This window comes from Oncorhynchus mykiss, chromosome 25 (genome assembly GCF_057628025.1).
Source record: "Oncorhynchus mykiss isolate SJ-2025 chromosome 25, ASM5762802v1, whole genome shotgun sequence".
Lineage (NCBI taxonomy): Eukaryota > Metazoa > Chordata > Actinopteri > Salmoniformes > Salmonidae > Oncorhynchus > Oncorhynchus mykiss.
Window position 1 is genome coordinate 38,544,362 of NC_143046.1, and position 25,826 is coordinate 38,570,187.

Here is a 25,826-nt window from a genome sequence, read left to right on the forward strand (position 1 = left end):
AAATGAAACATGGGAACACCACTTTACATATTGTGTTTATATTTTTGTTCGGGGTAGATAAAGGGGACCTGATTGAACAAATAAACATTTTATACTCATTTAATTTATTTAATGAACAAAGTTATGCAACAACCTGTAATTGCTCTCTTACATTGAAAAAAAAAACTGGTTGTGCCACATTTAGCTGCAATGACTGATAAAGAACTACAGTAAGCAATTGGTTGCAGTCTTTCACATCACTGTGGAGGAATTTTAGCCCACTTTTCCATGCAGAACTGCTTTAACTCAGCGACATGTGTGGGTTTTCGAACATTAACTACTCATTTCAGGTCCTGCCACAACATCTCAATCTGATTTAGGTCTGGACTTTGACTAGGTAATTCCAAAAACACTACATTTGTTGCACTTCCGGCGCCGACAGAGATGGCCGCCTCGCTTCGCGTTCCTAGGAAACTATGCAGTTTGTTTTTTTTACGTGTTATTTCTTACATTGGTACCCCAGGTCATCTTAGGTTTCATTACATACAGTTGAGAAGAACTACTGAACATAAGAGCAGAGTCAACTCACCATCAGTACGACCAAGAATATGACTTTCGCGAAGCGGATCCTGTGTTCTGCCTTTCACCCAGGACACCGGAATGGATCCCAGCCGGCGACCCCAAAAAAACGACTTCGTAAAAGGGGGAAACGAAGCGGTCTTCTGGTCAGACTCCGGAGACGGGCACATCGTGCACCACTCCCTAGCATTCTTCTCGCCAATGTCCAGTCTCTTGACAACAAGGTTGATGAAATCCGAGCAAGGGTAGCATTCCAGAGGGACATCAGAGACTGTAACGTTCTTTGCTTAACGGAAACATGGCTCACTGGAGAGACGCTATCGGAGTCGGTGCAGCCAGCTGGTTTCTCCACGCATCGCGCCGACAGAAACAAACATATTTCTGGTAAGAAGAGGGGCGGGGGCGTATGCTTCATGGTTAACGTGACGTGGTGTGGCCAAAACAACATACAGGAACTCAAGTCCTTCTGTTCACCTGATTTAGAATTCCTCACAATCAAATGTCGACCGCATTATCTACCAAGGGAATTCTCTTCGATTATAATCACAGCCGTATATATTCCCCCCCAAGCAGACACATCGATGGCTCTGAACGAACTTTATTTGACTCTTTGCAAACTGGAATCCATATATCCGGAGGCTGCATTCATTGTAGCTGGGGATTTTAACAAGGCTAATCTGAAAACAAGACTCCCTAAATTGTATCAGCATATCGATTGCGCAACCAGGGCTGGAAAAAACTTGGATCATTGCTATTCTAACTTCCGCGGCGCATATAAGGCCCTGCCCTGCTCTCCTTTCGGAAAAGCTGACCACGACTCCATTTTCTTGATCCCTGCCTACAGACAGAAACTAAAACAAGAAGCTCCCGCGCTGAGGTCTGTTCAAAGCTGGTCCGACCAATCTGATTCCACACTCCAAGACTGCTTCCATCACGTGGACTGGGATATGTTATGTATTGCGTCAGACAACAACATTGACGAATACGCTGATTCAGTGAGCGAGTTCATTAGAACGTGCGTTGAAGATGTTATTCCCACAGCAACGATTAAAACATTCCCAAACCAGAAACCGTGGATTGATGGCAGCATTCTTGTGAAACTGAAAGCGCGAACCACTGCTTTTAATCAGGGCAAGGTGACCGGAAACATGACCGAATACAAACAGTGTAACTATTCCCTCTGCAAGGCAATCAAACAAGCTAAGCGTCAGTATAGAGACAAAGTAGAATCTCAATTCAACAGCTCAGGCACAAGAGGTATGTGGCAGGGTCTACAGTCAATCACGGATTACAAAAAGAAAACCAGCCCCGTCACGGACCAGGATGTCTTGCTCCCAGGCAGACTAAATAACTTTTTTTGCCCGCTTTGAGGACAATACAGTGCCACTGACACGGCCCGCAACTAAAACATGCAGACTCTCCTTCACTGCAGCCGACGTGAGGAAAACATTTAAACGTGTCAACCCTCGCAAGGCTGCAGGCCCAGACGGCATCCCCAGCCACGCCCTCAGAGCATGCGCAGACCAGCTGGCTGGTGTGTTTACGGACATATTCAATCAATCCCTATCCCAGTCTGCTGCTCCCACATGCTTCAAGAGGGCCACCATTGTTCCTGTTCCCAAGAGAGCTAAGGTAACTGAGCTAAACGACTACCAATCACTTCCGTCATCATGAAGTGCTTTGAGAGACTAGTCAAGGACCATAATCACCTCCACCCTACCTGACACCCTAGACCCACTCCAATTTGCTTACCGCCCAAATAGGTCCACAGACGATGCAATCTCAACCACACTGCACACTGCCCTAACCCATCTGGACAAGAGGAATACCTATGTGAGAATGCTGTTCATCGACTACAGCTCGGCATTTAACACCATAGTGCCCTCCAAGCTCGTCATCAAGCTCGAGACCCTGGGTCTCAACCCCGCCCTGTGCAACTGGGTACTGGACTTCCTGACGGGCCGCCCCAAGGTGGTGAGGGTAGGCAACAACATCTCCTCCACGCTGATCCTCAACACTGGGGCCCCACAAGGGTGCGTTCTGAGCCCTCTCCTGTACTCCCTGTTCACCCACGACTGCGTGGCCACGCACGCCTCCAACTCAATCATCAAGTTTGCGGACGACACAACAGTGGTAGGCTTGATTACCAACAACGACGAGACGGCCTACAGGGAGGAGGTGAGGGCCCTCGGAGTGTGGTGTCAGGAAAATAACCTCACACTTAACGTCAACAAAACTAAGGAGATGATTGTGGACTTCAGGAAACAGCAGAGGGAACACCCCCCATCCACATCGATGGAACAGTAGTGGAGAGGGTAGTAAGTTTTAAGTTCCTCGGCGTACACATCACAGACAAACTGAATTGGTCCACCCACACAGACAGCATCGTGAAGAAGGCGCAGCAGCGCCTCTTCAACCTCAGGAAGCTGAAGAAATTTGGCTTGTCACCAAAAGCACTCACAAACTTCTACAGATGCACAATCTACAGCAAACTAACTGCCCTCCAGGACACCTACACCACCCGATGTCACAGGAAGGCCATAAAGATCATCAAGGACAACAACCACCCGAGCCACTGCCTGTTCACCCCGCTATCATCCAGAAGGCGAGGTCAGTACAGGTGCATCAAAGCTGGGACCGAGAGACTGAAAAACAGCTTCTATCTCAAGGCCATCAGACTGTTAAACAGCCACCACTAACATTGAGTGGCTGCTGCCAACACACTGACTCAACTCCAGCCACTTTAATAATGGGAATTGATGGGAATTGATGTAAAATATATCACTAGCCCCTTTAAACAATGCTACTTAATATAATGTTTACATACCCTACATTATTTCTCATATGTATACGTATATGCAGTACTCTATAACATCTACTGCATCTTTATGTAATACATGTATCACTAGCCACTTTAACTATGCCACTTTGTTTACATACTCATCTCATATGTATATACTGCACTCAATACCATCTACTGTGTCTTGCCTATGCCGCTCTGTACCATCACTCATTCATATTACTTTATGTACATATTCTTTATCCCCTTACACTTGTGTCTATAAGGTAGTCGTTTTTGAATTGTTAGCTAGATTACTTGTTGGTTATTACTGCATTGTCGGAACTAGAAGCACAAGCATTTCGCTACACTCGCATTAACATCTGCTAACCATGTGTATGTGACAAATTAAATTTGATTTGATTTGATTTTCAGCCATATTGATGTAGACTTGCTTCTGTGTTTTGGATAATTGTCTGCATGACCCTGCTGCACTTCAGCTTCAGCTCACGGAGGGATGGCCTGACATGCGCCTGTAGAATGCTCCGATACAGAGCAGAATTCATGTTTACTTCAATGACGGCAAGTTGTCCATCACAATACCACCACCACCATGCAGGGGTGGAAAAAGTACTCAAATTGACATACTTGAGTAAAAGTAAAAATACCTTAATAGAACATTTGTAAAAGTCACCCGTGTAAAATTGAGTAAAATTCTCAAATTATTTTAAATATACTTTCATCAAAAGTAAAAGTAGAACACTTGAAATTCCTTACAGGATATTAATTTACCGATAGCCAGGGGCACACTAACACTTGGACAAAATTTACTAACGGAACGTGTGTTTATTTAGTCCACCAGATCAGAGGCAGTAAGGATGACCATGGATTTCACAATGTTGCTGTCCTGCTTAGTGCACAAAATGTAACAAACTTTTGGGTGTCAGGGAAAATGTACAAATATATTTTCTTTCAGAATGTAGTGAAGTAAAAGGTAGTCAAAAAAATATTGCAAGCAAATACCCCCAAAAACACGTAGCTAAATGTTGCCGAGTCAAAACAGTTCTGCATGGAAGAGTGGGCCCATATTCCTCTACAGTGATGTTACAGACTGGTCAACAACTACAGGAAGTGTTGTCATTGAAGCTAAATGGTGGCACAACCAGTTATTGAGTGTAGGGGGGAAATACGTTTTTCATACAGGGGCATTGGGTGTTGCATAACTTGTTCATTAAATAAATGAAGTAAGTATACATGTGTTATTTGATCACTCCGTTTCCTTTTATCTAATATTAGGTTTTGGTTGAAGATCTGATAACATTTAGTGTCACAAATTATCACAAATGGAGAAAAATCAATAAAAAAAGGGGGCAAATACTTTTTCATTGCACTGTACGTCTTTTGTTGAGCTGTGGATTCACTTTTTAATTAAGCCTGTGCTCATTAGCTAATGCATAGTGCTCCACTCACAACGATGCCTCTTGACACCTCAGCAGTTACTTTGCCCGTCCCTTGTAAAAAAAAATGTTGTATTACAGATGATTCAAAACGCAATCGTCACTACTTCACTTGGGATTACATTCTACTCAACTCCTCGGAGTGGTAAAGGAAATTTTAAAAAACGGGAGAAATGTGCATCTGTGGTTGTGTGTTTAATAATGTATTCCGGCAGTAATAGGTTTTGTTGCCCGACTTTGTTCACGTGAAATGTCAGAATAATAGTAGAGAGAATGATTTATTTCCGCTTTAACTTCTTTCATCACATTCCCAAGTGGGTCAGAAGTTTACATAAACTCAATTAGTATTTGGTAGCATTTCCTTTAAAATGTTTAACTTGTGTCAAACGTTTCAGGTAGCCTTCCACAAGCATCCCACAATAAGTTGGGTGAATTTTGGCCCATTCCTCCTGACAGAGCTGGTGTAACTGAGTCAGGTTTGTAGGCCTCCTTGCTCGCACACAATTTTTCAGTTCTGCCCACAAATTCTCCATGGGATTGAGGTCAGGGCATTGTGATGGCCACTCCAATACCTTGACTTTGTTGTCCTTAAGCCATTTTTCCACAACTTTGGAAGTATGCTTGGGGTCATTGTCCATTTGGAAGACCCATTTACGACCAAGCTTTAACTTCCTGACTGATGTCTTGAGATGTTGCTTCAATATATCCATATACTTTTCCTTCTCATGATTCCATCTATTTTGTGAAGTGCACCAGTCCCTCCTACAGCAAAACACCCCCACAACATGATGCTGCCACCCCTGTGCTTCATGGTTGGGATGGTGTTTTTCGGCTTGCAAGCATCCCCCTTTTCCTCCAAACATAAATGGTCATTAAGGCCAAACAGTTCTATTTTTGTTTCATCAAACCAGAGGACATTTTTCCAAAAAGTAAAAAGCTTTTGTCTCCATGTGCAGTTGCAAAGAGTAGTGTTTTTTCATTTTCATCGCGGTTTTGGAGCAGTGGCTTCTTCCTTGCTGAGCGTCCTTTCAGGTTATGTCGATATAGGACTCACTTTACTGTGGATATAGATACTTCTTCACAAGGTTCTTTGCTGTTGTTCTGTGATTGATTTGCACTTTTTGCACCAGAGTATGTTCATCTCAAGGAGACAATGAGTCTCCTCCTGAGCAGTGTGACGGCTGTGTGGTCCCATGGTGTTAATACTTGCCTACTATTGGTTGTACAGATGAACGTGGTAGCTTCAGGCGTTTGGAAATTGCTCCCAAGGATGAACCAGACTTGTGGAGGTCTACACTTTTTTTTCTGAGGTCTTGGCTGAGTTTGAAGGTAGGCCTTGAAATAGGCCTTGAAATACATCCACAGGTACATCTCCAATTGACTCAAATGATGTCAATTAGCCCATCAGAAGCTTCTAAAGCCATGATATAATTTTCTGGAATTTTCCAAGCTGTTTAAAGACACTAAGTTGACTGTTCATGTAAACATCTGACCCACTGGAATTGTGATACAAATTTAACTTATAATTCACTGTATGTCAACAAATGTTGGAAAAATTACTTGTGTCATGTACAACGTAGATGTCCTAACCGACTTGCCAAAACTATAGTTTGTTAACAAGACATTTGTGGAGTGGTTGAAAAATGAATTTTAATGACTCCAACCTAAGTGTATGTAAACTACCAACTTCAACTGTATGTTGACTATGACATGACAACGGTGTGTAGCAGTAAGTGGTCATGATATGAAGGTTTGGCTTGGAAAGTTTTTTTTGCCTGGTAACAGACACTGTCTTCCACAAGCGAAGGGAAAAGGTGAAAGGAGGAGAGTGTAGATGGTTGCGAGAATAAATTGTATAACGAGCAAAGTGATCATGCTGTTTTTATGTGGCTGCTATGAAAGTGAACTGTGTTTGATCAGAGGTGTATTAATTCCGCCAATTCTGCTTAAATTATTTTCTTAAACCGAAGCAAACAGAATTAAATGGGGATAAACATACCTGCATTTGTCCAATAGAAACTCTCATTTGCAACTGGTGGACTAATGATTACACTCTAGATCAGCTAGATGGGCTCCCGAGTGGTGCATCAATCTAAGCCACTGCATCTCAGTGCTTGAGGCGCCAGTGCAATCCCTGATACGAATTCAGGCTGTATCACATCCAGCCGTGATTGGGAATCCCATAGGGCGGCGCACAATTGGCACAGCGTCGTCCAGGTTTGGGAGGGGTAAGCAGTCATTGTAAATAAGGATTTGTTCTTAACGGACTTGCCTAATTAAAGGGTAAATAAAACATTTAAAATAATAAAACATGCAGGCAAGCGTGTGCAAGGCAATATTGAAATGTTTCACCGTCTGTCACCTTGATTACAAAAATGTCTCAACAAGTGCACCTACGTTTTAAACTTTCATTCATAGGCTAGGCTGCAGTAAACTCATGGGTGTAGGAAAAATTTGACTATCATGTACTAGTCTAAACCTATCGACGTTACATTGAGGTAGGTGAATGGAAAATTAATGACTCATCAAATATGCTGCCATGGAAATAAGGCCAAACTCATTAGAAAAAATTATCGGCACTGATTAGCAGTCAATATTCAGCCTTTCCTGACACGGTTTAGATGACTGAAGCAGGACGGTGCACTCTCGGATCAAATCACTGACAGCCCCACAGTGGCAGATGGGTCATCTATAATGCAGTGCAACCTGCTTATTACATAGTTTCACATTTTCTGATGCTACATGTTCAACATCCCGTTTTGGATTTGCAAATCCACCGACGTACATGCATCACTCGCACACATTGTTTAAAGAAATACAGTAACAGTTCCCGAGAATGGTTAAATAGCATTGTAGCCAAGTGTCTCAAGTGTCTGTGTTGCTGTGCCAAACGACACGTTGCAAGAGGCGAAAATCACTCAAATATATGACTGCGCTCTTTGGTGGATTTGGGCAGCATGTTTTGAGCATCTGAACAGCTGAAGATCTTACTCATCTTGAGGATGACCGCTCGCTGGAGGTGCTCTCACTTCCTTTCTAGCGCTTTTCCCCCCCTCCACCCTTTTATTTGTTTTATTCCCGGCTACTGCTGCTGATTAGAGAACCAAAGATTGGAGGATTTTGCATTCTCTTATTTATTTACTTGTTATTGTGATGTGAGGCGTAGGGTAGAGAACCTTAGCGACATAACGCTTTGTATGTGAATGTTTTCCTTTCAGATATGTCAGCTTGGAATGGATTCCTACGGGGGTGCACTGAATTCATTTTTTCAACAGACTAGGAGAGTTGTTAATGTTAACGATGAGTTGGAAGGGGGTAGAGCTAACAAGAGGGTGTGTGCGGGTGCTTGTAAGAGAGGGAGAGAGAGAAGCAGAGAGGGGAGGAGGACAGTTACAGTGATTGGGAGAGAGAGCGAGAGAGAGCATGTGTGTGAGAGACACTTGTGAGACACTGTCTGCTTCTGCTTGTGTGTGCATGAAGTCATTTGTTTGCCTTCCCTGCCAACCTCATCAGATTAAACATGTTCTCTGCCCCTGCTTGAAAATGAAAAATGCGGGAAGTAGAGATAGGTAGACGTGGCAATGACTTGCATGACCCTGCATGAGGATGTTATTGTCTGCTCCCCTCCTCGGGAAACTAGTGCAGTCTTGTATGGAAGTAGGGCCAGAACAAAGGCTGCAAATCTTCACTCTTCCCCAATGTGGGACTCCTCCTCTTGGGCATCAGACACCACAGTGACCCCACTCATCAAAATACATCCACCCACCCAAGATGGCTGAACGTGGGGTCAAATTACCAGGACTGAAACCTCCGGATGGTTCTTCTGACGGCAGAATAAGCTTGGCCTTTTATGTCATCATATCCTAGGTGAGATTAAGGGCTGTGGCAGGGAGAGATGATCTAGGATCAGCCTGAGTATGACTACACATCTCTGGGGATCTGGCTGGCTGAGGCATTGTCATGTCATACGTCTTAACTGCAATCAGGTGACTCTCCAACAATAGCCAGCCACTCTCTGTCCTCTGTCCCTTCTACAGGACAAGTCAGACCTGCTGTATTGGTATCGGGACGCTAGGTATAATACATGAAGGAAATCGATCACAGACCGGTTCAGCACTGCTGGTCCTAATGAATAGTAACAGAGACAAAGATAGCCGGTAATTGAAAAGGAGGTATTAAATCAAATAGGGGGGGGGTCTAAGACCTCCGATCATTTTGCACAATCACACGGCGCGTCCGCAGGGAACTCGCCGCCGACAAAATATGTGCCCATGGCGTATGGCTGCGGCAGCCTTGGCAAAACAAATCATTCGGTCGCTGTGCTTTTCGATATTTATCAGCAGCCACATGGGGAAAAAGGCAATTTCACAAATGGGCCCGGTTTGACTATAAATCTTTAAAAATGGCCCACCACACAGCAACATGTCATGCTCCCCGGGCATAGCCTCTGCATGCTAACTGAACTGGGGAGTGTCCGAGCTGGCTAAAGCAAAGAGAAAGACGAGGTAAACTATTACCACTGTAAATAGAGTTACAAAGTATAGGCCTACATTCTGCATAGTTGCAGTATACTACATCAGTCATTTTACATCCTGTATTTAAAACTAGTGATTAAATGGCATCCATCAGGCGAAACAAATCATGCAGACATATACTACATGACCAAAAGTATGTGGACACCTGCTTGTTGGACATCTCATTCCAAAAACATGGGCATTGATATGGAGTTGGTCCACCCTTTGCTGCTATAACAGCCTCCACTCTTCTGGGAACACGTTTAACACTAGATGTTGGAACATTGGAAGCAAGTCCCCGCAGCATTCAGCCACAAGAGCATACGTGAGGTTGTAAAGAAAAGCAGAGGTAAAGGCACACTTACATTCTCAAGCGGAGAAAGCTGCAATAGCAGCCATAGCTGAAGCCCAGGTTCTCTAAGCACCTGCCGATGAAGAAAACAGAGAGCCACAACATCTGATAGAAACCCAGATGGCACCTCTCAGCGCAACTCAATGCACCCGTGAGTATGTACACTGCCTCACAATTAGTGCAAAAGTATTTCTGTAGATTTCTTGCGTTTTTGTGCGGCTTAATTTGTGTGAAAAGACACATTTTGATGCAACTTGATTCATAGGTAATTTATAGGTGGGGGGGGGGGCAATTTTCGGAATAAGATTTTTTTGTCCCACATTTAACATTTATTTTAATAAATGTTTATTTATAAACAAAATATTTATTTAATATACAGTTGAAGTCGGAAGTTTACATACACCTTAGCCAAATACATTTAAACTCAGTTTCACAATTCCTGACATGTAATCCTAGTAAAAATTAGCTGTCTTAGGTCAGATAGGATCACCACTTTATTTTAATGTGAAACGTCAGAAAAATAGTAGAGAGAATGATTTTTCAGCTTTAATTTCTTTCACCATTCCCAGTGGGTCAGAAGTTTACATACACTCAATTAATATTTGGTAGCATTGCCTTTAAATTGTTTAACTTGGGTCAAGCGTTTCAGTTAGCCTTCCACAAGCTTCCCACAATAAGTTGGGTGAATTTTAAACATTCCTCCTGACAGAGATGGTGTAACTGAGTCAGGTTTGTAGGCCTCCTTGCTCGCACATACTTTTTCAGTTCTGCCCACAAATGTTCTATAGGCTTGAGGTCAGGGATTGTGATGGCAAGGCCAATACCTTGACTTTGTTGTCCTTAAGCCATTTTGCCACAACTTTGGAAGTGACTTGAGGTCATTGTCCATTTGGAAGACCCATTTGAGACCAAGCCTTAACTTCCTGACTGATGTCTTGAGATACTGCTTCAATATAACCACATCATTTTCCATCATCATGATGCCATCTATTTTGTGAAGTGCACCAGTCCCACCTGCACCCCCACAACATGATGCTGCCACCCCCGTTCTTCACAGTTGGATGGTGTTCTTCAGCTTGCAAGCGTCACACTTTTCCTCCAAACATAACGATGGTCAAACAGTTCTATTTTTGTTTCATCAGACCAGAGGACATTTCTCCAAAAAGTACGATTGTTGTACCAGTGGCTTCTTCCTTGCTGAGCGGCCTTTCAGGTTGTCGATATGGGACTCATTTTACTGTGGATATAGATACTTCTGTACCCATTTCCTTCAGCATCTACACAAGGTCCTTTGCTGTTGTTCTGGGATTGATTTTCACTTTTTGCACCAAAGTACTTTCATCTCTAGGAGACAGAACACGTCTCCTTCGTGAGCGGTATGACGGCTGTGTGGTCCCATGGTGTTTATACTTGCGTACTACAGTTTGTACAAATGAACCTGGTACCTTCAGGCATTTGGAAATTGCTCCCAAGGATGAACCAGACTTGTGGAGGTCTACAATTTATTTTCTGAGATCTTAGCTGATTTCTTTTGACTTTGCCATGATGTCAAGCAAAGAAGCACTGAGTTTGAAGGTAGGCCTCAAAATACATTTACAGGTACACCTCCAATTGACACAATTTTTTTCAAGTAGCCTATCAGAAGCTTTTAGCAAGCTGTTCATTAAAGGCATAGTCAACTTAATGTAATGCATGTAAACTTCTGACCCACTTGTGTGGGAGGCCCCGGTGCACAACTGAGCAAGAAGACAAGTACATTAGTGTCTAGTTTGAGAAACAGACGCCTCAAGTCCTCAACTGGCAGCTTCATGAAATAGTATCGGCAAAAAAAACAGTTTCAACGTCAACAGTGATGAGGCGACTCCGGGATGCTGGCCTTCTAGGCAGAGTTGCAAAGTAAAAGCCAAATCTCAGACTGGCCAATAAAAAAAAAAGATTACGATGGGCAAAACAACAGACACTGGACAGAGGAAGATTGGAAATAAGTGTTATAAACCGACAAATCTAAGTTTGAGGTGTTTGGAACACAAAGAATAAACATTGGTGAGACGCAGAAAAAACAAAAAGATGCTGGAGGAGTGCTTGACGCCACCAAGCATGGTGGAGGCAATGTGATGGTCTGGGGGTGCTTTGATGGTGGATTTGTACGGTAAAAGGGATCTTGAAGAAGGAAGGCTATCACTCCATTTTGCAATGCCATACCTTGTGGACAGTGCTTAAATTGGAGCCAATTTCCTCCTACAACAGGACAATGACCCAAAGCACAGCTCCAAACTATGCAATAACTATTTAGGGAAGAAGCAGTCAGCTGGTATTCAGCCAGTACAGTCACCGGATCTCTACCCTATTGAGCTGTTGTGGGAGCAGCTTGACCGTATGGTACATAAGTGCCCATCAAGTCAATCCAAATTGTGGGAGGTGCTTCAGGAAGCATGGGGTGAAATCTCTTCAGATTACCTCAACAAATTGGCAACTTGAATGCCAAAGGTCTGCAAGGCTGTAATTGCTGCAAATGGAGGATTCTTTGACGAAAAGAAAAAAGTTTGAAGAACACAATTATTATTTCAATTAAAAATCATTATTTATAACGTAGTCAACGTCTTGACTCTATTTCCTATTCATTTTGCAACTAATTTCATGTATGTTTTCATGGAAAACAAGGACATTTCTAAGTGACCCCAAACTTTTGAAAGGTAGTGTAAATGATGAGAAATGCTCAGTCTGAAGCAGTTATATCAGCTTAAAAAAGCTTAATTTAGAACCTATGGGTTATAAGATGTTATGAATGGTGTTATAGGGGAGTCTGAAATTAATTAAATACCCTAAGCTATGTTCAATGTCAGCAGCAATTTCCAATGAGAAATGCTTAGTCTGAAGCCATTCGGCTATGGGTTTCACAGCCCTATAATAATGATACAAGTCATACCACCTTAAAAGGGTTTATTTACAACCTCTGGAATATAACATGTTGGGTAAAGTGGTATAGGAGAGTCTGACATACTTGAGTTCAGTTTTTGCCTATGAGAACAAACAGGGGCCTAGCTTCGTCCTTCATGACTGGGAAAATCCTCGATTCTAGGCCGTAGAAAATCCTACATCTCATTAGATCAGAACAGAATGGATCAATAGTAATTCATGTTGCTCGTTTACATCCTAAAAAAGGATAGTGTGTTATCCAGAAAAATCAACTTACATCATTTGTCTACTCATATGATGTGGATCATTGTCAGGGTATTCGATATAAGCTTCATTAACAAAAGAACACCATGGTTGTAATGAAAAACAGGTCGTTTGTAAATGTGTAAAATGTGTTTGTTTTGGGTCCACACTAGTAAGTTAACTTTTGTAAATTATACAGAGGGTTTTCTTCTGAATAACTGGTCAGGGAATAGCACTTTCCATTCAGCTTCAGGAAACGTTGATGTAAGGCTTGATCACAACCGTAGAGACTAATTCTATACGTTACCCCATTGTTGCGTATCCATTGTTCACTAGACACACAATATCTGCTGAAATACTTTTTGTACAAATTGAGTGTGAGATTGTGTTGACACTGCTCAACGGCCTCGTGACACAAAGCCATTGAGACCATCGCAGGTCAAGTTAGCAGTGGTCAACATTGATACAGTCAGACGCTACAATACAGAAACAGACCTCCGATGTGAAAAGTCAAGCAGGGACCTGTCAGTCCTACAGGAAACCATCATAACACCGACATAATCTCTCCACTTCAGAACACGATTACACACTATAGAGGAGAGATTATCAATGTAGGAGAACAACCACATAACAAAAGAGGGTCCAACCAAGCCCACCTGCCGTCTCGCCAGCCACAGAGAGGATTCACCCAGACAGTACTTCAGGAGCTAAAGATGTAACCAAGTACCTGATACGTTGTGAAAATGGTGAGTTCTGGCCTTCTGAAGTTTGACGACCATCCAGAAAACTATTGGGCCTGGAAACCATCCTTCCTTAGTAGCACCCAGGACATAAATCTGACAACCAGAGAAGAGCTGGACCTACTCTCCAAATGGCTGAGTCATCTGAGCAGGCCAAGAGAATAAAATAGGTGCATGTACACAACGCAACAGCAGGGCACACACTTGTATGGTAGAGAATTGAAGACTCCTATGGTTCACCTGAAGAAATTGAAGGCGCACTTCTGAAGAAAATTGAAGATTTCTGAGGATAACAAACAAAGACAACCAGAAGTTGAGAGCTTGGGGACCTGCTTCTAGAGCTGGAGTCAATCCTATCATAGAGAAGCTTCCTACAGCGTCAAAATACAAGGAAGATAAATGGGGTTGCATTCCCACCTTTTTCCTTCTTTGCCAAGTTCATCCTAAACCAAGCAAAGCCACACAATGTTCCAAGCTTTGCCTTCTTGAACATGAGGCTATAGCTCTTCAAAGACTGAGAAACAACCTACGAAGCACAACAAAACACAGAACGCCAGTGTCCATAAGGACGACAGAAGTCTCATCTGAGTCTGAAGCCAACCAGACTCTCAGGGAAGAAAGTTGAGGACCCAGGCAGTGTTGTTGCACAACAATCATCATCCGATGAGAAAATGCTGCAGTTTCAGGAGCAAGATACTAGATAAAGCTTAAGTCTAGTCTCAAGGACAACCACATTTTACAGATGCTGTGCTTCAACCAGTCATCTCGCAAAAGATGGTGGGAAAGGGGTGCTGTGCAAAGAATGTGACAGTGATAGACATCCATCCACGCTGCATCCGGGGCCAGCTTCATGGAGAACAGAAAACTCCGCTACCAAGGAAAATCATGGCGGAAAGCAAGAGGAGAGTGCAACACTTGCAGTAACCTCAAAGTGCACTGAGATCTGTGTAGATGCATTCAGCTCTAGGTCATGCTCCAAGATATGCTAAGACAAAGTGTATCCCGCAGGCCGCAGAGAAAGGCGTTCAGAACGTACACTGTCTGAGACAAACAAAGTAACAAGTCTTTAGCAAGAACCAAGTTCTTCGACCTCTTTGCTGTCCGAGGCAATTCCGCTCCATACACTCTGAAGACACCTTCAGCAGTTGTGGAGATATCTGGGAGGAGCGGAAGCAACTACATCATCGAGTCAATGGACGGCAAGACACAGCTCACTCTCACCACTCACATAGAATTGGACATGATGCCAGATGACAGAGTAGAGAACCCCCTCACCTGAAGTTGCACGTCATCACCCTCATCTGAAGCCAGTCACAGACAAGATTCCAGTACTCTTCCCAGACCCAAGCAGGAGGGGGGATTGCTGTAAGAGATCTACTGAGAATGCACAAAACCAGAGATGAGTACAATGGGCCGCACAATGCACACTACGCGCAATGTCTAGACCTAGGCTGGGTCATCATCGGGGAGTTAAGCATGTCTGGACGGAGCTCACAAGCTAACGAAAGTGAGCTTTCATAAAACAAACGTGCTACACAATGGACGCACAACATTCCTTAGCACTTGCGCTAACAGCATCCAGGTCAAGGCGAGACTGGTTAACACAACACTGCGCCAAGGGACCACAGAGCTGGTTGGAGGCCGCCACTACCAAAGCGATTGAAGGCCAGCTTGGCTCACACAGGATTGAACGATTCTCCAGCTGGAAGCCGCTCACCCAAGCAACAGCAAAGCTCATACACCTGGCCAAATCCTTCTCTAGGGCTAATAACAGTGACAAGTGCAACAGCACCATCTTGCACCAGCCAAAACCACCATCAGATGCATACAGCAAGAAGTCTTCCAAGAAAACTAAATCAGGTAACTCACAACAGACATCACCAAGAAAGAAAAAAAAAGAAAAAAAAAGTGGTCATCTGAACTCCATCATTGATGAAGACGGGTTGATGGGAATGGTAGGCTGCACATCAGCAGTTGATATGACGTGGGAAGAGAAACACCCCCTCATCATCCCCAAGAACCACCACATCGCCAATCTGTTGGTAAGATATTACAATGAGCAAGTTGCACACCAGGGCGTAGTCCAGTCATCTGGATTGTGGAACACTGGAAGTAAAACATTGGTATCCAATGTGGTCTATAAGTGTGTAACCTGCAGGAAACTCAGAGGAAAACTGGAACGCCAAAAGACGCAGACAGACTTACCTCAGCTTCACCATTCACTCATGTTGGACTGGATATCTTCGGACCCTGGAACTTCACCTCTCACCGGACTAGAGGAAGTAGCGCAGAGAGTAAACGCTAGGCTATTATGTTCTCCTGCATGAGTACAAGAGCGATACACATCAAGTTGATTGAGTCTGTCTACCACCAGCTTCAACAACGCTTTGAGAAGATTCTTCTCTATCCGAGGACCTGCGAAGCAACTCCACTCAGGTCTCTGAGTACTTACAGTCAAGATCAAGGATGCACAGGGACCTTCTATCCTCCTCATGTGTCGCATATGGGAGGAGCTTGGGAGAGGTCGTTGGGAGTCGCTCATCTCATTTTGGATGACATGCTCTTGGAACACACAGTTCTCACCACACTAATGGCTGAAGTCATAGCCATCATGAAGGCTCAATCCTTAGTTCCAGTGTCTACAGATCTGGAAATGCCAGCAGTCCTGACACCTGCAATGCTGCTGACACAGAAGAATAAAACAGCAGCACCCCCAGGCGACTTCGACCTCAACGATCTCTACAGCAAGCAATGGAAACAAGTTCACAGTCTCGAAGGCACATTTTGGAGATGGAGACAAGAATACCTGGTGACACTCCAGTCACACAGAAAAAGGCAAGTTGGCAAATCGAACCGGCAAGTTGGAGATGTCATCTTACTGAAGGACACTCAGGTCCACAGAAACGAATGGCCTGTTGGACTCATCGTCAAAACTGTACCCAGCAGTGACAAAAGTTTGAAAGGTTGAAGTCAAAGCCATGAAACAGGGCACCCTTAAGGTGTACTTCAGACCTGTCTCCAAAATCGTCCTACTCATCAAAAAAGTGATATAAAAGTTATTTTATTTCACCTTTTTTTAACCAGGTAGGTTTAGTTGAGAACAAGTTCCCATTTGCAACTGCGACCTGGCCTAGAAAAAGCAAAGCAGTTCGACACATACAACAACGCAGAGTTACACATGGAATAAACAAGCATACAATCAATAATACAATAGAAAAAGTATATATACAGCTTGTGCAAATGAGGTAGGATAAGGGAGGTAAGGCAATAAATAGGCCAGTAAGCAATTACAATATAGCAATTAAAAACTGGAATGGTAGAACGTGCAGAGGATGAATGTGCAAGTAGAGATGCTGGGGTGCAAAGGAGCAAGATAAATAAATAATATACAGTATGGGGATGAGGTATTTCGATGGGCTATGTACAGATGGGCTATGTACATGTGCAGTGATCTGTGAGCTGCTCTGACAGCTTGTGCTTAAAGCTAGTGAGGGAGATATGAGTCTCCAGCTTCAGAGATTTTTGCAGTTCGTTCCAGTCATTGACAGCAGAGAACTGGAAGGAAAGACGACCAAATGAGGAATTGGCTTTGGGGGTGACCAGTGAGATATACCATATACGAATGGCACTGTGATATACAGCATTCAATTTGTTGATTAGAGTTTGAGGCTATTTTGTAAATGACATCGCCGAAGTCGAGGATTGGTAGGATGGTCAGTTTTACAAGGGTATGTTTGGCAGCACAAGTGAAGGATGCTTTGTTGTGAAATAGGATGCCGATTCTAGATTTAATTTTGGATCGGAGATGTTTAATGTGAGTCTGGAAGGAGAGTTCACAGTCTAACCTGACACCTATGTATTTGAAGTTTTCCACATATTCTAACTCTGAACCATCCAGAGTAGTGATGCTGGGCGGGTGCGAGCAGCGATCGGTTGAAGAGCATGCATTTAGTTTTACTTGCATTTAAGAGCAGTTGAAGAGTTGTATGGCATTGAAGCTCATCTGGAGGTTAGTTAACAAGGTGTCCAAAGAAGGGCCAGATGTATACAGAATGGTGTCGTCTGCGTAGAGGTGGATCAAAGAGCGACATCATTGATGTATACAGAGAAGAGAGTCGGCCCGAGAATTGAACCCTGCGGCACCTCCATAGAGACTGCCAGAGGCCCGGACAACAAGCCCTCCGATTTGACACACTGAACTCTATCAGAGAAGTAGTTGTTGAACCAGACAAGGCAATCATTTGAGAAACCAAGGCTATTGAGTCTGCTGATGAGGATGTGCTGATTGACAGAGTCGAAAGCCTTGGCCAGGGCAATGAATACAGCTGCACAGTATTGTTTCTTATCAATGGTGGTTAAGATATCGTTTAGGATGTTGATCGTGGCTGAGGTGCACCCATGACAGCCTCTGAAACCAGATTGCATAGCGGAGAAGGTGCGTGGGATTCGAAATGGTCGGTAATCTGTTTGTTGACTTGGCTTTCGAAGACCTTAGAAAAGCAGGGTAGGATAGATATACAGTAGGTCTGTAGAAGTTTGGGTCAAGAGTGTCCCCCCCTTTGAAGAGGGGGATGACCGCAGCTGCTTTCCAATCTTTGGGAATCTCAGGTGACATGAAAGAGAGGTTGAACAGGCTATTAATAGGGGTTGCAATAATTTCGGCAGATAATTTTAGAAAGAAAGGGTCCAGATTGTCTTGCCCGGCTAAATATGTAGGGGTCCAGATTTTGCAGCTCTTTCAGAACATCAGCTGACTGGATTTGGGAGAAGGAGAAATGCGGAAGGCTTGGGCGAGTTGCTGTGGGGGGTACAGTGCAGTTGACCGGGGTAGGGGTAGCCAGGTGGAAAGCATGGCCAGCCGTAGAAAAATGCTTATTGAAATTCTCAACTATAGTGGACTTATCGGTGGTGACAGAGTTCCCTATCCTCAGTGCAGTGGGCAGCTGGGAGGAGGTGTTCTTATTCTCCATGGACTTTACAGTGCATTTAAACTAAGTGAGAACTGTTCTGATAGACATATAGTTATCTATACATAGTATTATAGTGCTCTATTGCGCTACTCTGTCATCTAGTGGCAAACGTGGGTACCGAAGCTTTAAATCAAGCAACTTCGTGTTCAGAGCTCATTCCAACGGAAACATACAGATAAGCTTCATCTTACTTACCTACTAGGCCTTTGATAAAGATAAGTCTTTGAGTAGGCACCTTTGGTTTTTGAGTTATTAGTACATGCTTTTGTTCATTCAAGCTGTGCTTTCTAGAAGATTAACATTTTTAAAAGTTTATTCTAGGCTTTAGGGATGCAATGATGCTAAGCTAAAGTGTGCTAACTAATCGCCATAGCTAACATGCTAACACCTAATGTATTCTCCTATCTTTTTGACATACAACTTAGCTTCCTTTACTTTATATTGTTGTGTATCTGGCTAATGTGAGTGCCTAGGTATCTCTATGTTACAAGATGATACAGTTGTAATTATTTTTTAATATGTGTATTGCTGTTTTAGTAATTTTGTGGCACTTTTCCAGTCAGGTAAATTGTCATCCTTTCTGCAATGTCATGTTGACTAGCTAGACCTATTGTATTGTTAGCTCGTGATGGTTCATGCAGAAGTCTATTCTTTGTGTACGCATTTATGTATTAATGTGTACAAATCATTTTCTAATAATATTTTCTTTATTCTGTACTTTACAGTTTTGCAAAAATCATCTCACTAAACATAAAAAAAGGGTACTCCTGCCTCTGGGGTCTTTATTGGGAGTTATAAGCTGTCTGCCAAGCTTTATACTTACACATATTGTGAGGGCAGAACAATCGTTTCTACTTCACAATAACAGCACTTACATTTGCCCGAGGCAGCTCAAGCAGGGCAGAGATTTGACGAACTGACTTGCTGGAAAGGTGGTGAAAGTCAATGAGCTCTTCAATAAGGCCATTCTACTGCCAATGTTTGTCTATGGAGATTGCATGGCTGCGTGCTCTATTTTATACACCTGTCAGCAACGGGTGTGGCCAAAATAGCCAAAACCACTCATTTGAAGGGGTGTCCACATCCTTTTCTATATATAGTGTAGCTATGTTGTCTATATGTTGCATTTGTAATATAAATCTTAGTTGTACTCACAATATGTTATATGCACATTTCATATGTGTTTTTGCTTATGATCTTACTTGCATATTCCATCCTCTGGGTCTTCCAGGCCAAACCTCTCGTCGAAGGATAACTGGATTCTCATGTTGTCATTGGAGGCCACTAGTCTCCAGACCAACACGGTACTCCTGGGGTAGGTGAGTGGGAAGTCCGGACTATGGATCACTCCCTCTCCTGTGACGGGGATGATCTTCTCATGCTGGGAATCTTGGACTCCTTGGAAAGATATTTGGGAAATGTTACTTTTATATTATATTTACATTGGTAGAAGAGTTGTTTGAGATAAGATGAAAGATTGTGTAAAGATGAATAGGGATGGTGAACTTCATCCCTGCTGGCATTGTAATTGTGGTTTATTAAAGATGTTGGCCATTTCAGGACATGGTAGAAACCTACTGATGCACAAGGCTAAGAAAAAAAATAAACTTTTTGGATGGCGATGTATTGGAATAATGAAATGCCATACTTATAACAATAAACCTTGTATCCATTTTTGGGAAATGCAAATGGGGTGGAAGCCTCACAACCTCCAATATAATACAATGTAAACACAGAAAAAAGTCATGACGATACAGAAGTAAGTAAAAATATCTCTGAGGAAAAAGGAAGAATGCACAGACTGTTCTGCCAGGCTAAATATGCGAACACCGAACTGATAAAGAATCATTTATTCGACAGAGGCTATGAGTTACCAGCTAAATTGCATCTTCATTAAATATTGATCGTCAGAGCCTCTGATAATATTTTAAAAGTAATACAGTGGAGTAATAAAAGTATAACTTAATAAATGGTTATGAGACCTCTGTGTTGAAATGTGGACACGGTTTTATGTTCTGCCAACGCAGCACCGTTTCAGAGTTGCTGTGGATCAATGCAATAATCCTCAAAGGAATCACCACACACACTAAGTTTTTACTCACAAGAAGTTGGTTTCTGCTGGTAAGAGTGCAAGTATGAAACATGTAAGGTCTGCTTGCAATGTCATTCTCACTATAGTCTCTGTCTGACAAATAATCTACTTTTGTTAATCGAAGAAAGAAAACAACTGTTAAAACATTGAATGGTCAGAGGGGCAAAACACTAAAGCAGGGTCACTTATTTGAGTGGGCCAAAATAATTGTTCCAGTTTGCCATTCGGCACAGTAAAGCATCAGTCCACTGCCCCTGCCTAAACACTGAACATCACAATATCTATTAAGCTTAATTTATTTTGTGAAATAAATAAATTGCCTGCACACTACCATTTGACAAAAGATCAAGTGTTGCCTCAAGAAGCACGTGTCCTTCCCTATAGGGGCAAAGTATTTGAGTGACTTTTACAACCACAGCAGAGAAAAAAACCCATCTCAAAGCTTCCCCAAAACCTTTGACACTATCGTTTGCACAAATCTCTCACAGCTGTCAGCGGTTCCTTTAAAAAAAAATTACAGCTACAATACACTATGATTCAGCATCTTGTCTCCATAAACTCCTGGATGGACTTAACGAGCTACGCACAACGGGCCGGTTTCCCCCGGGACCTGCAGCCAAGGGGTCTTAAATCACAACCTTCACGCTGCCCCTCTACACTCCCTCTCTCCATCAGGGCCTGTCAACTCAAGGACAATACACTGTCAATAATTTGTCTGTTTTCCAGCCTACCGGCCCAAAATTCACTGCCTGCCTCCCACCACGACAATAATAGCGAGCTGAACCAATCTCCTAAGAAACAGTGTCGTTATGATGTCACATATAGATGTATCAGGGAGATTGGCTTTAAAACAGGCAGCTTTGAGGAATAAGAGGAAATTAAGCTTTTCCAGATGAACAATTGGATTTTAATTGCACAGGATAGCATTTCCATTCTCTAATCAAGAGTCAGGCAAAGGGAGACTGTGCAGAACCATCTCACAAATCTTGCCATGTTAGCATGATTTAACAAGGAAGGGTAGACTATACATCTATAACACAGTGGTTTCTGCCAGTGTTGGTCAGATGACCCCAGATCACTATTACAGGTCGCAATAGCAGGGAGTTTTCCCCCGAGCGCTGACTGCGTTGTCTGGACAACATTGCTGACCAAGGGAGTCGTCGACAACAGAAAGACATTGTGCGTAAGTGTCTGATCCAAGATGCAACTCGATTTGACCCACTGTGACACAAGTTGTACATCTGGCACGAAATGCAGTGCTTGTCGACCACAAATATGAGATAAATAATTGGGATGACACAGCTTGGTGAGATAACACAGACACCGTCAAAAGATTTTGATGTTTCCATTTAGGGTTGGTGGCACGCCAGCTAGGAAAGGGAGAGAATTACGTAAGACACAAATTATAAGGAACGGTCGCATGTCAAGACTTCTCAATGAAGCCGGTTCTTTCACAGAAGTAAAAAAAAAAAAACTTGGCTTCTAACACCAACCACAGCGAGGAAAAAGAAAAGCCACCTTGTTTGGGTAGGCAAGCTGTTGCAGCAAAATTATTCTTTCACTCTCCCGGAGATAGAAAACGGACATTTTGTGCAATATCATTCCAGACAAAAGAGCCTATTACCCTTCAAGCAGTATTTCATGGCTGTACACCTCAGATACACCTCTTCCAGAAGACAAAACACCTTATGTTCTCAGTCAGAGATAAACAGATCATCCTTGTTGCTTCAGCCAACTTTTATTTGATGTCTTTGATGTCTTTGATGTCAATAAAAAAAAAAAGGATTTATAGCTCATTTCATCTGGAGGTGCAAGTAACGGCATCATTGGGCCCATTTGATTGACTGCTCACTTGCTAGTCATTGGTTGGCTAGACCACTAACAGCTATAAAACCAGCCAGCCGATAGGCTCTTTAATCCTGTTAAGGCTTTCCATCACAATGGCATGTCTTGAATTACCTTCGTATTACAGTGCGGGAAACAGAGGGTCATTAAGTACATAATGATTGTGAAAATACGACCTCAGATATACAGTACAAGCGGCACATTAAGAATAGTAGGATACACATGGTTTTAATGTAGGTGGAGAACAACCAACCTCCTTTAAAAACATACTTGTTGCAATTAAAAATAGACACATGCATTTGGGAACCATTCCCAAACATAATTCCTTGGGGAAAATCAGCTAAATGCTGAATGGAATGCCTTTTTATTAAATTACAATCTGGCCTTACTGTCAGTGAGAGAGGGAAGGAGAGAAAAGGTTATGCTCTGATAAAAAGGTTTTTATACACGTGGGAAGAAAAAGTTATATCCTACTCTGTCCACAAAATCAAAATGGATATTATGTTGCATGTTAAACTTCTTAAATCGACAGTCTGATATATCATAGAAATCAAGTTCTATTTGCAGGTGCAAATGTCATCGGATGCGTTTGCCGGTAGCCCACTGATGGTACAGTCACAGTGTGGTCTGGACAAATACATGAATATACATACACACAGTTGAAGTCGGAAGTTTACTTACACCTTAGCCAAATACATTTAAACTCAGTTTTTCACAATTCCAGACATTTAATCCTAGTCAAAATTCTATTTCTTAGGTCAGTTAGGATCACCACTTCATATTAAAAATGTGAAATGTCAAAATAGTAGTAGAAAAAATGATTTATTTCAGCTTTTATTTCTTTCATCACATTCCCAGTGGGTCAGAGGTTTACATTCACTCGATTAGTATGTGGTAGCACTGCCTTTAACATTGTGTAACTTGGGTCAAACGTTCTGGGTAGCCTTCCACAAACTTCCCACAATAATCTGGGTGAATTTTGGCCCATTCCGCCAGACAGAGCTGGTGTAACGGAGTCAGGTTTGTAGGCCTCCTTGCTCGCACACGCTTTTTCAGGCCGCTCAGCAAAGTAGAAGCCACTGCTCCAAAACCGCCATAAAAAAGCCAGACTACGGTTTAGAACTGCACATTGGGAGAAATATCATACTTTTTGGAGAAATGTCCTCTGGTCTGACGAAACAAAAAATAGAACTGTTTGGCCATAATGACCATCGTTATGTTTGGAGGAAAAGGAGGAGGTTTGCAAGCCGAACACCACAATCCCAACCGTGAAGCAAGGGGATGGCAGCATCATGTTGTGGGAATGCTTTGCTGCAGTAGGGACTGGTGCACTTCACAAAATAGATGGCATCATGAGAATGGAAAATGATGTGGATATATTGAAGCAACATCTCAAGACATCAGTCAGGAAGTTAAAGCTTGGTCGCAAATGGGTCTTCCAAATGGACAATGACCCCAAGCATACTTGCAAAGTTGTGGCAAAAGGGCTTAAGGACAACAAAGTCAAGGTATTGGAGTGGCCATCACAATGCCCTGACCTCAAGCCTATAGAACATTTGTGGGCAGAACTGAAAAAGCGTGTGCGAGCAAGGAGGCCTACAAACCTGACTCTGTTACACCAGCTCTGTCAAGGGGAATGGGCCAAAAGTCACCCAACTTATTGTGGGACGCTTGTGGAAGGCTACCCAAAATGTTTGACCCAAGTTAAACAATTTAAAGGCAGTACTACCAAATACTAAATTGAGTGAATATAAACTTCTGACCCACTGGGAATGTGATGAAAGAAATAAAAGCTGAAATAGGTCATTCTCTCTACTATTATTCTGACATTTCACATTATTAAAATAAACTGGTGAGCCTAACTGACCTAAAACAGGGAATTTGGACTATGATTAAATTTCAGGAATTGTGAAAAACTGAGTTTAAATGTATTTGGCTAAAGTGTATGTAAACTTCCGACTTCAACTGTATACACACACACAGTGCTACCATTGTACTTTGTTGACACATTACTTGGTAAACCATTTGGGCCTATGCTAACACTAACACTTTAAACATTAACTTTTCGATTGCCAAAACAGAGGACAGTGAGTAAGTGCTCACATGAACGCACACACTGAGGGACATGAAGGGACACCCACACTAATGTACAATTACCTACAGTCACAGTCCACAACACTTAAGTAGGTAGTTGCACTCTGCATTCACATGCACAATCACACTCAAGAGCATGCACACACACCCACCCACCCAATGTAAAAAGGCACCCACTGGACTTGGTGTATGTGTCCTATCACAATGGAAAGTGAGATTTGAAGAAGAAAAAAACTAATCTGGCTTTGCTGTAACATTACTAAATTCTCATGTTTTCATTTTTATATCATGAATGTCACATTCTAGAAAGCCTGTAGCAATGAGCTTTTCTAACAGACATGTTGTAATATTTGTCAGACATAACTTTTGCTCCCCTAATAGACCAGCACTATTCATGTCAGACCACAACACACTTCAACTCTGACAAAATGGTAAGCATTCCGCTCAGAGTTTAAGGCAAGGTTCTCACAGAGGTTACATGAACAATTCTCCATTTCAGTTGGCAATGGTCAAAGGTTAATTGTATCCAATTGTTATGGATTGCATTAACATGAGGTTACGCTTGTTAAGTGGACACGTAACAGTATTTTCACACGGAACAGCAATAATCAGACAACACCGTGACACCTGCGCCCTCGACTGTCTTGCTTCGGTTTCCCGACGTCGAGCCGAAAGCGGTCGTGACAGCAATTTCCCTTCCTATGAAACGACACGAGAAGCATTAGGGTACTAAATTAAAATTGTTTTTAATTTGAGCCGAGTTACCTGCTAATCAAAAGTCACTATGAATCCCTAAGCGACAGGGTCCAAGCCGCTTTTGCACAGGTGATGAAACAATACCCAACAATTAATTCTCGTTTTTGCCCCCTGCTGCTTTCTGGCCAAAGCAATGGCTCACACATCTGTTGCTTAAAAATTCCAGGGCCAGCTTTGGGCTATTTATCACTTTCAGGTTTACAGTTGGTCAGACAAAAATACACCATGGGATTTTTCATACCACATTTTTTTTTTACAAAAATAAAAAATAAAAGTTAGCCTACTCTGACTGGCAAAATGCTTCTGTATGAGACTAAACATAAAGCGCGACACTTGAATTGCAGAGGTCACTGTTGCTACTGTGGCGGCTGCTGAGGCAGGGATGACAGAGCACAGAAGCCTGGCTGAGTCATGGCACTGTATACGCCTAGACACTGTGCGTTCCTAGGCCTATACTGTACATACCGGTTTGTAGTCCAAGTGTGTGTTTGTAGTAATTGAGTGCATTTG

At 42.7% G+C, this 25,826-nt stretch overlaps 1 protein-coding gene across 1 annotated transcript in view; it reads right to left on the reverse strand.

The window, feature by feature from the left end:
* The window catches only part of LOC110505128 (platelet-derived growth factor C), an 88,587-nt gene that overhangs the window by 33,986 nt on the left and 28,775 nt on the right, over positions 1–25,826 (reverse strand). The window contains exon 2 of the mRNA XM_021584116.3: positions 19,732–19,927. Within this exon, the coding sequence (XP_021439791.3) occupies positions 19,732–19,927 (196 nt within the window). The remainder of the gene's footprint in view (positions 1–19,731; positions 19,928–25,826) is intronic.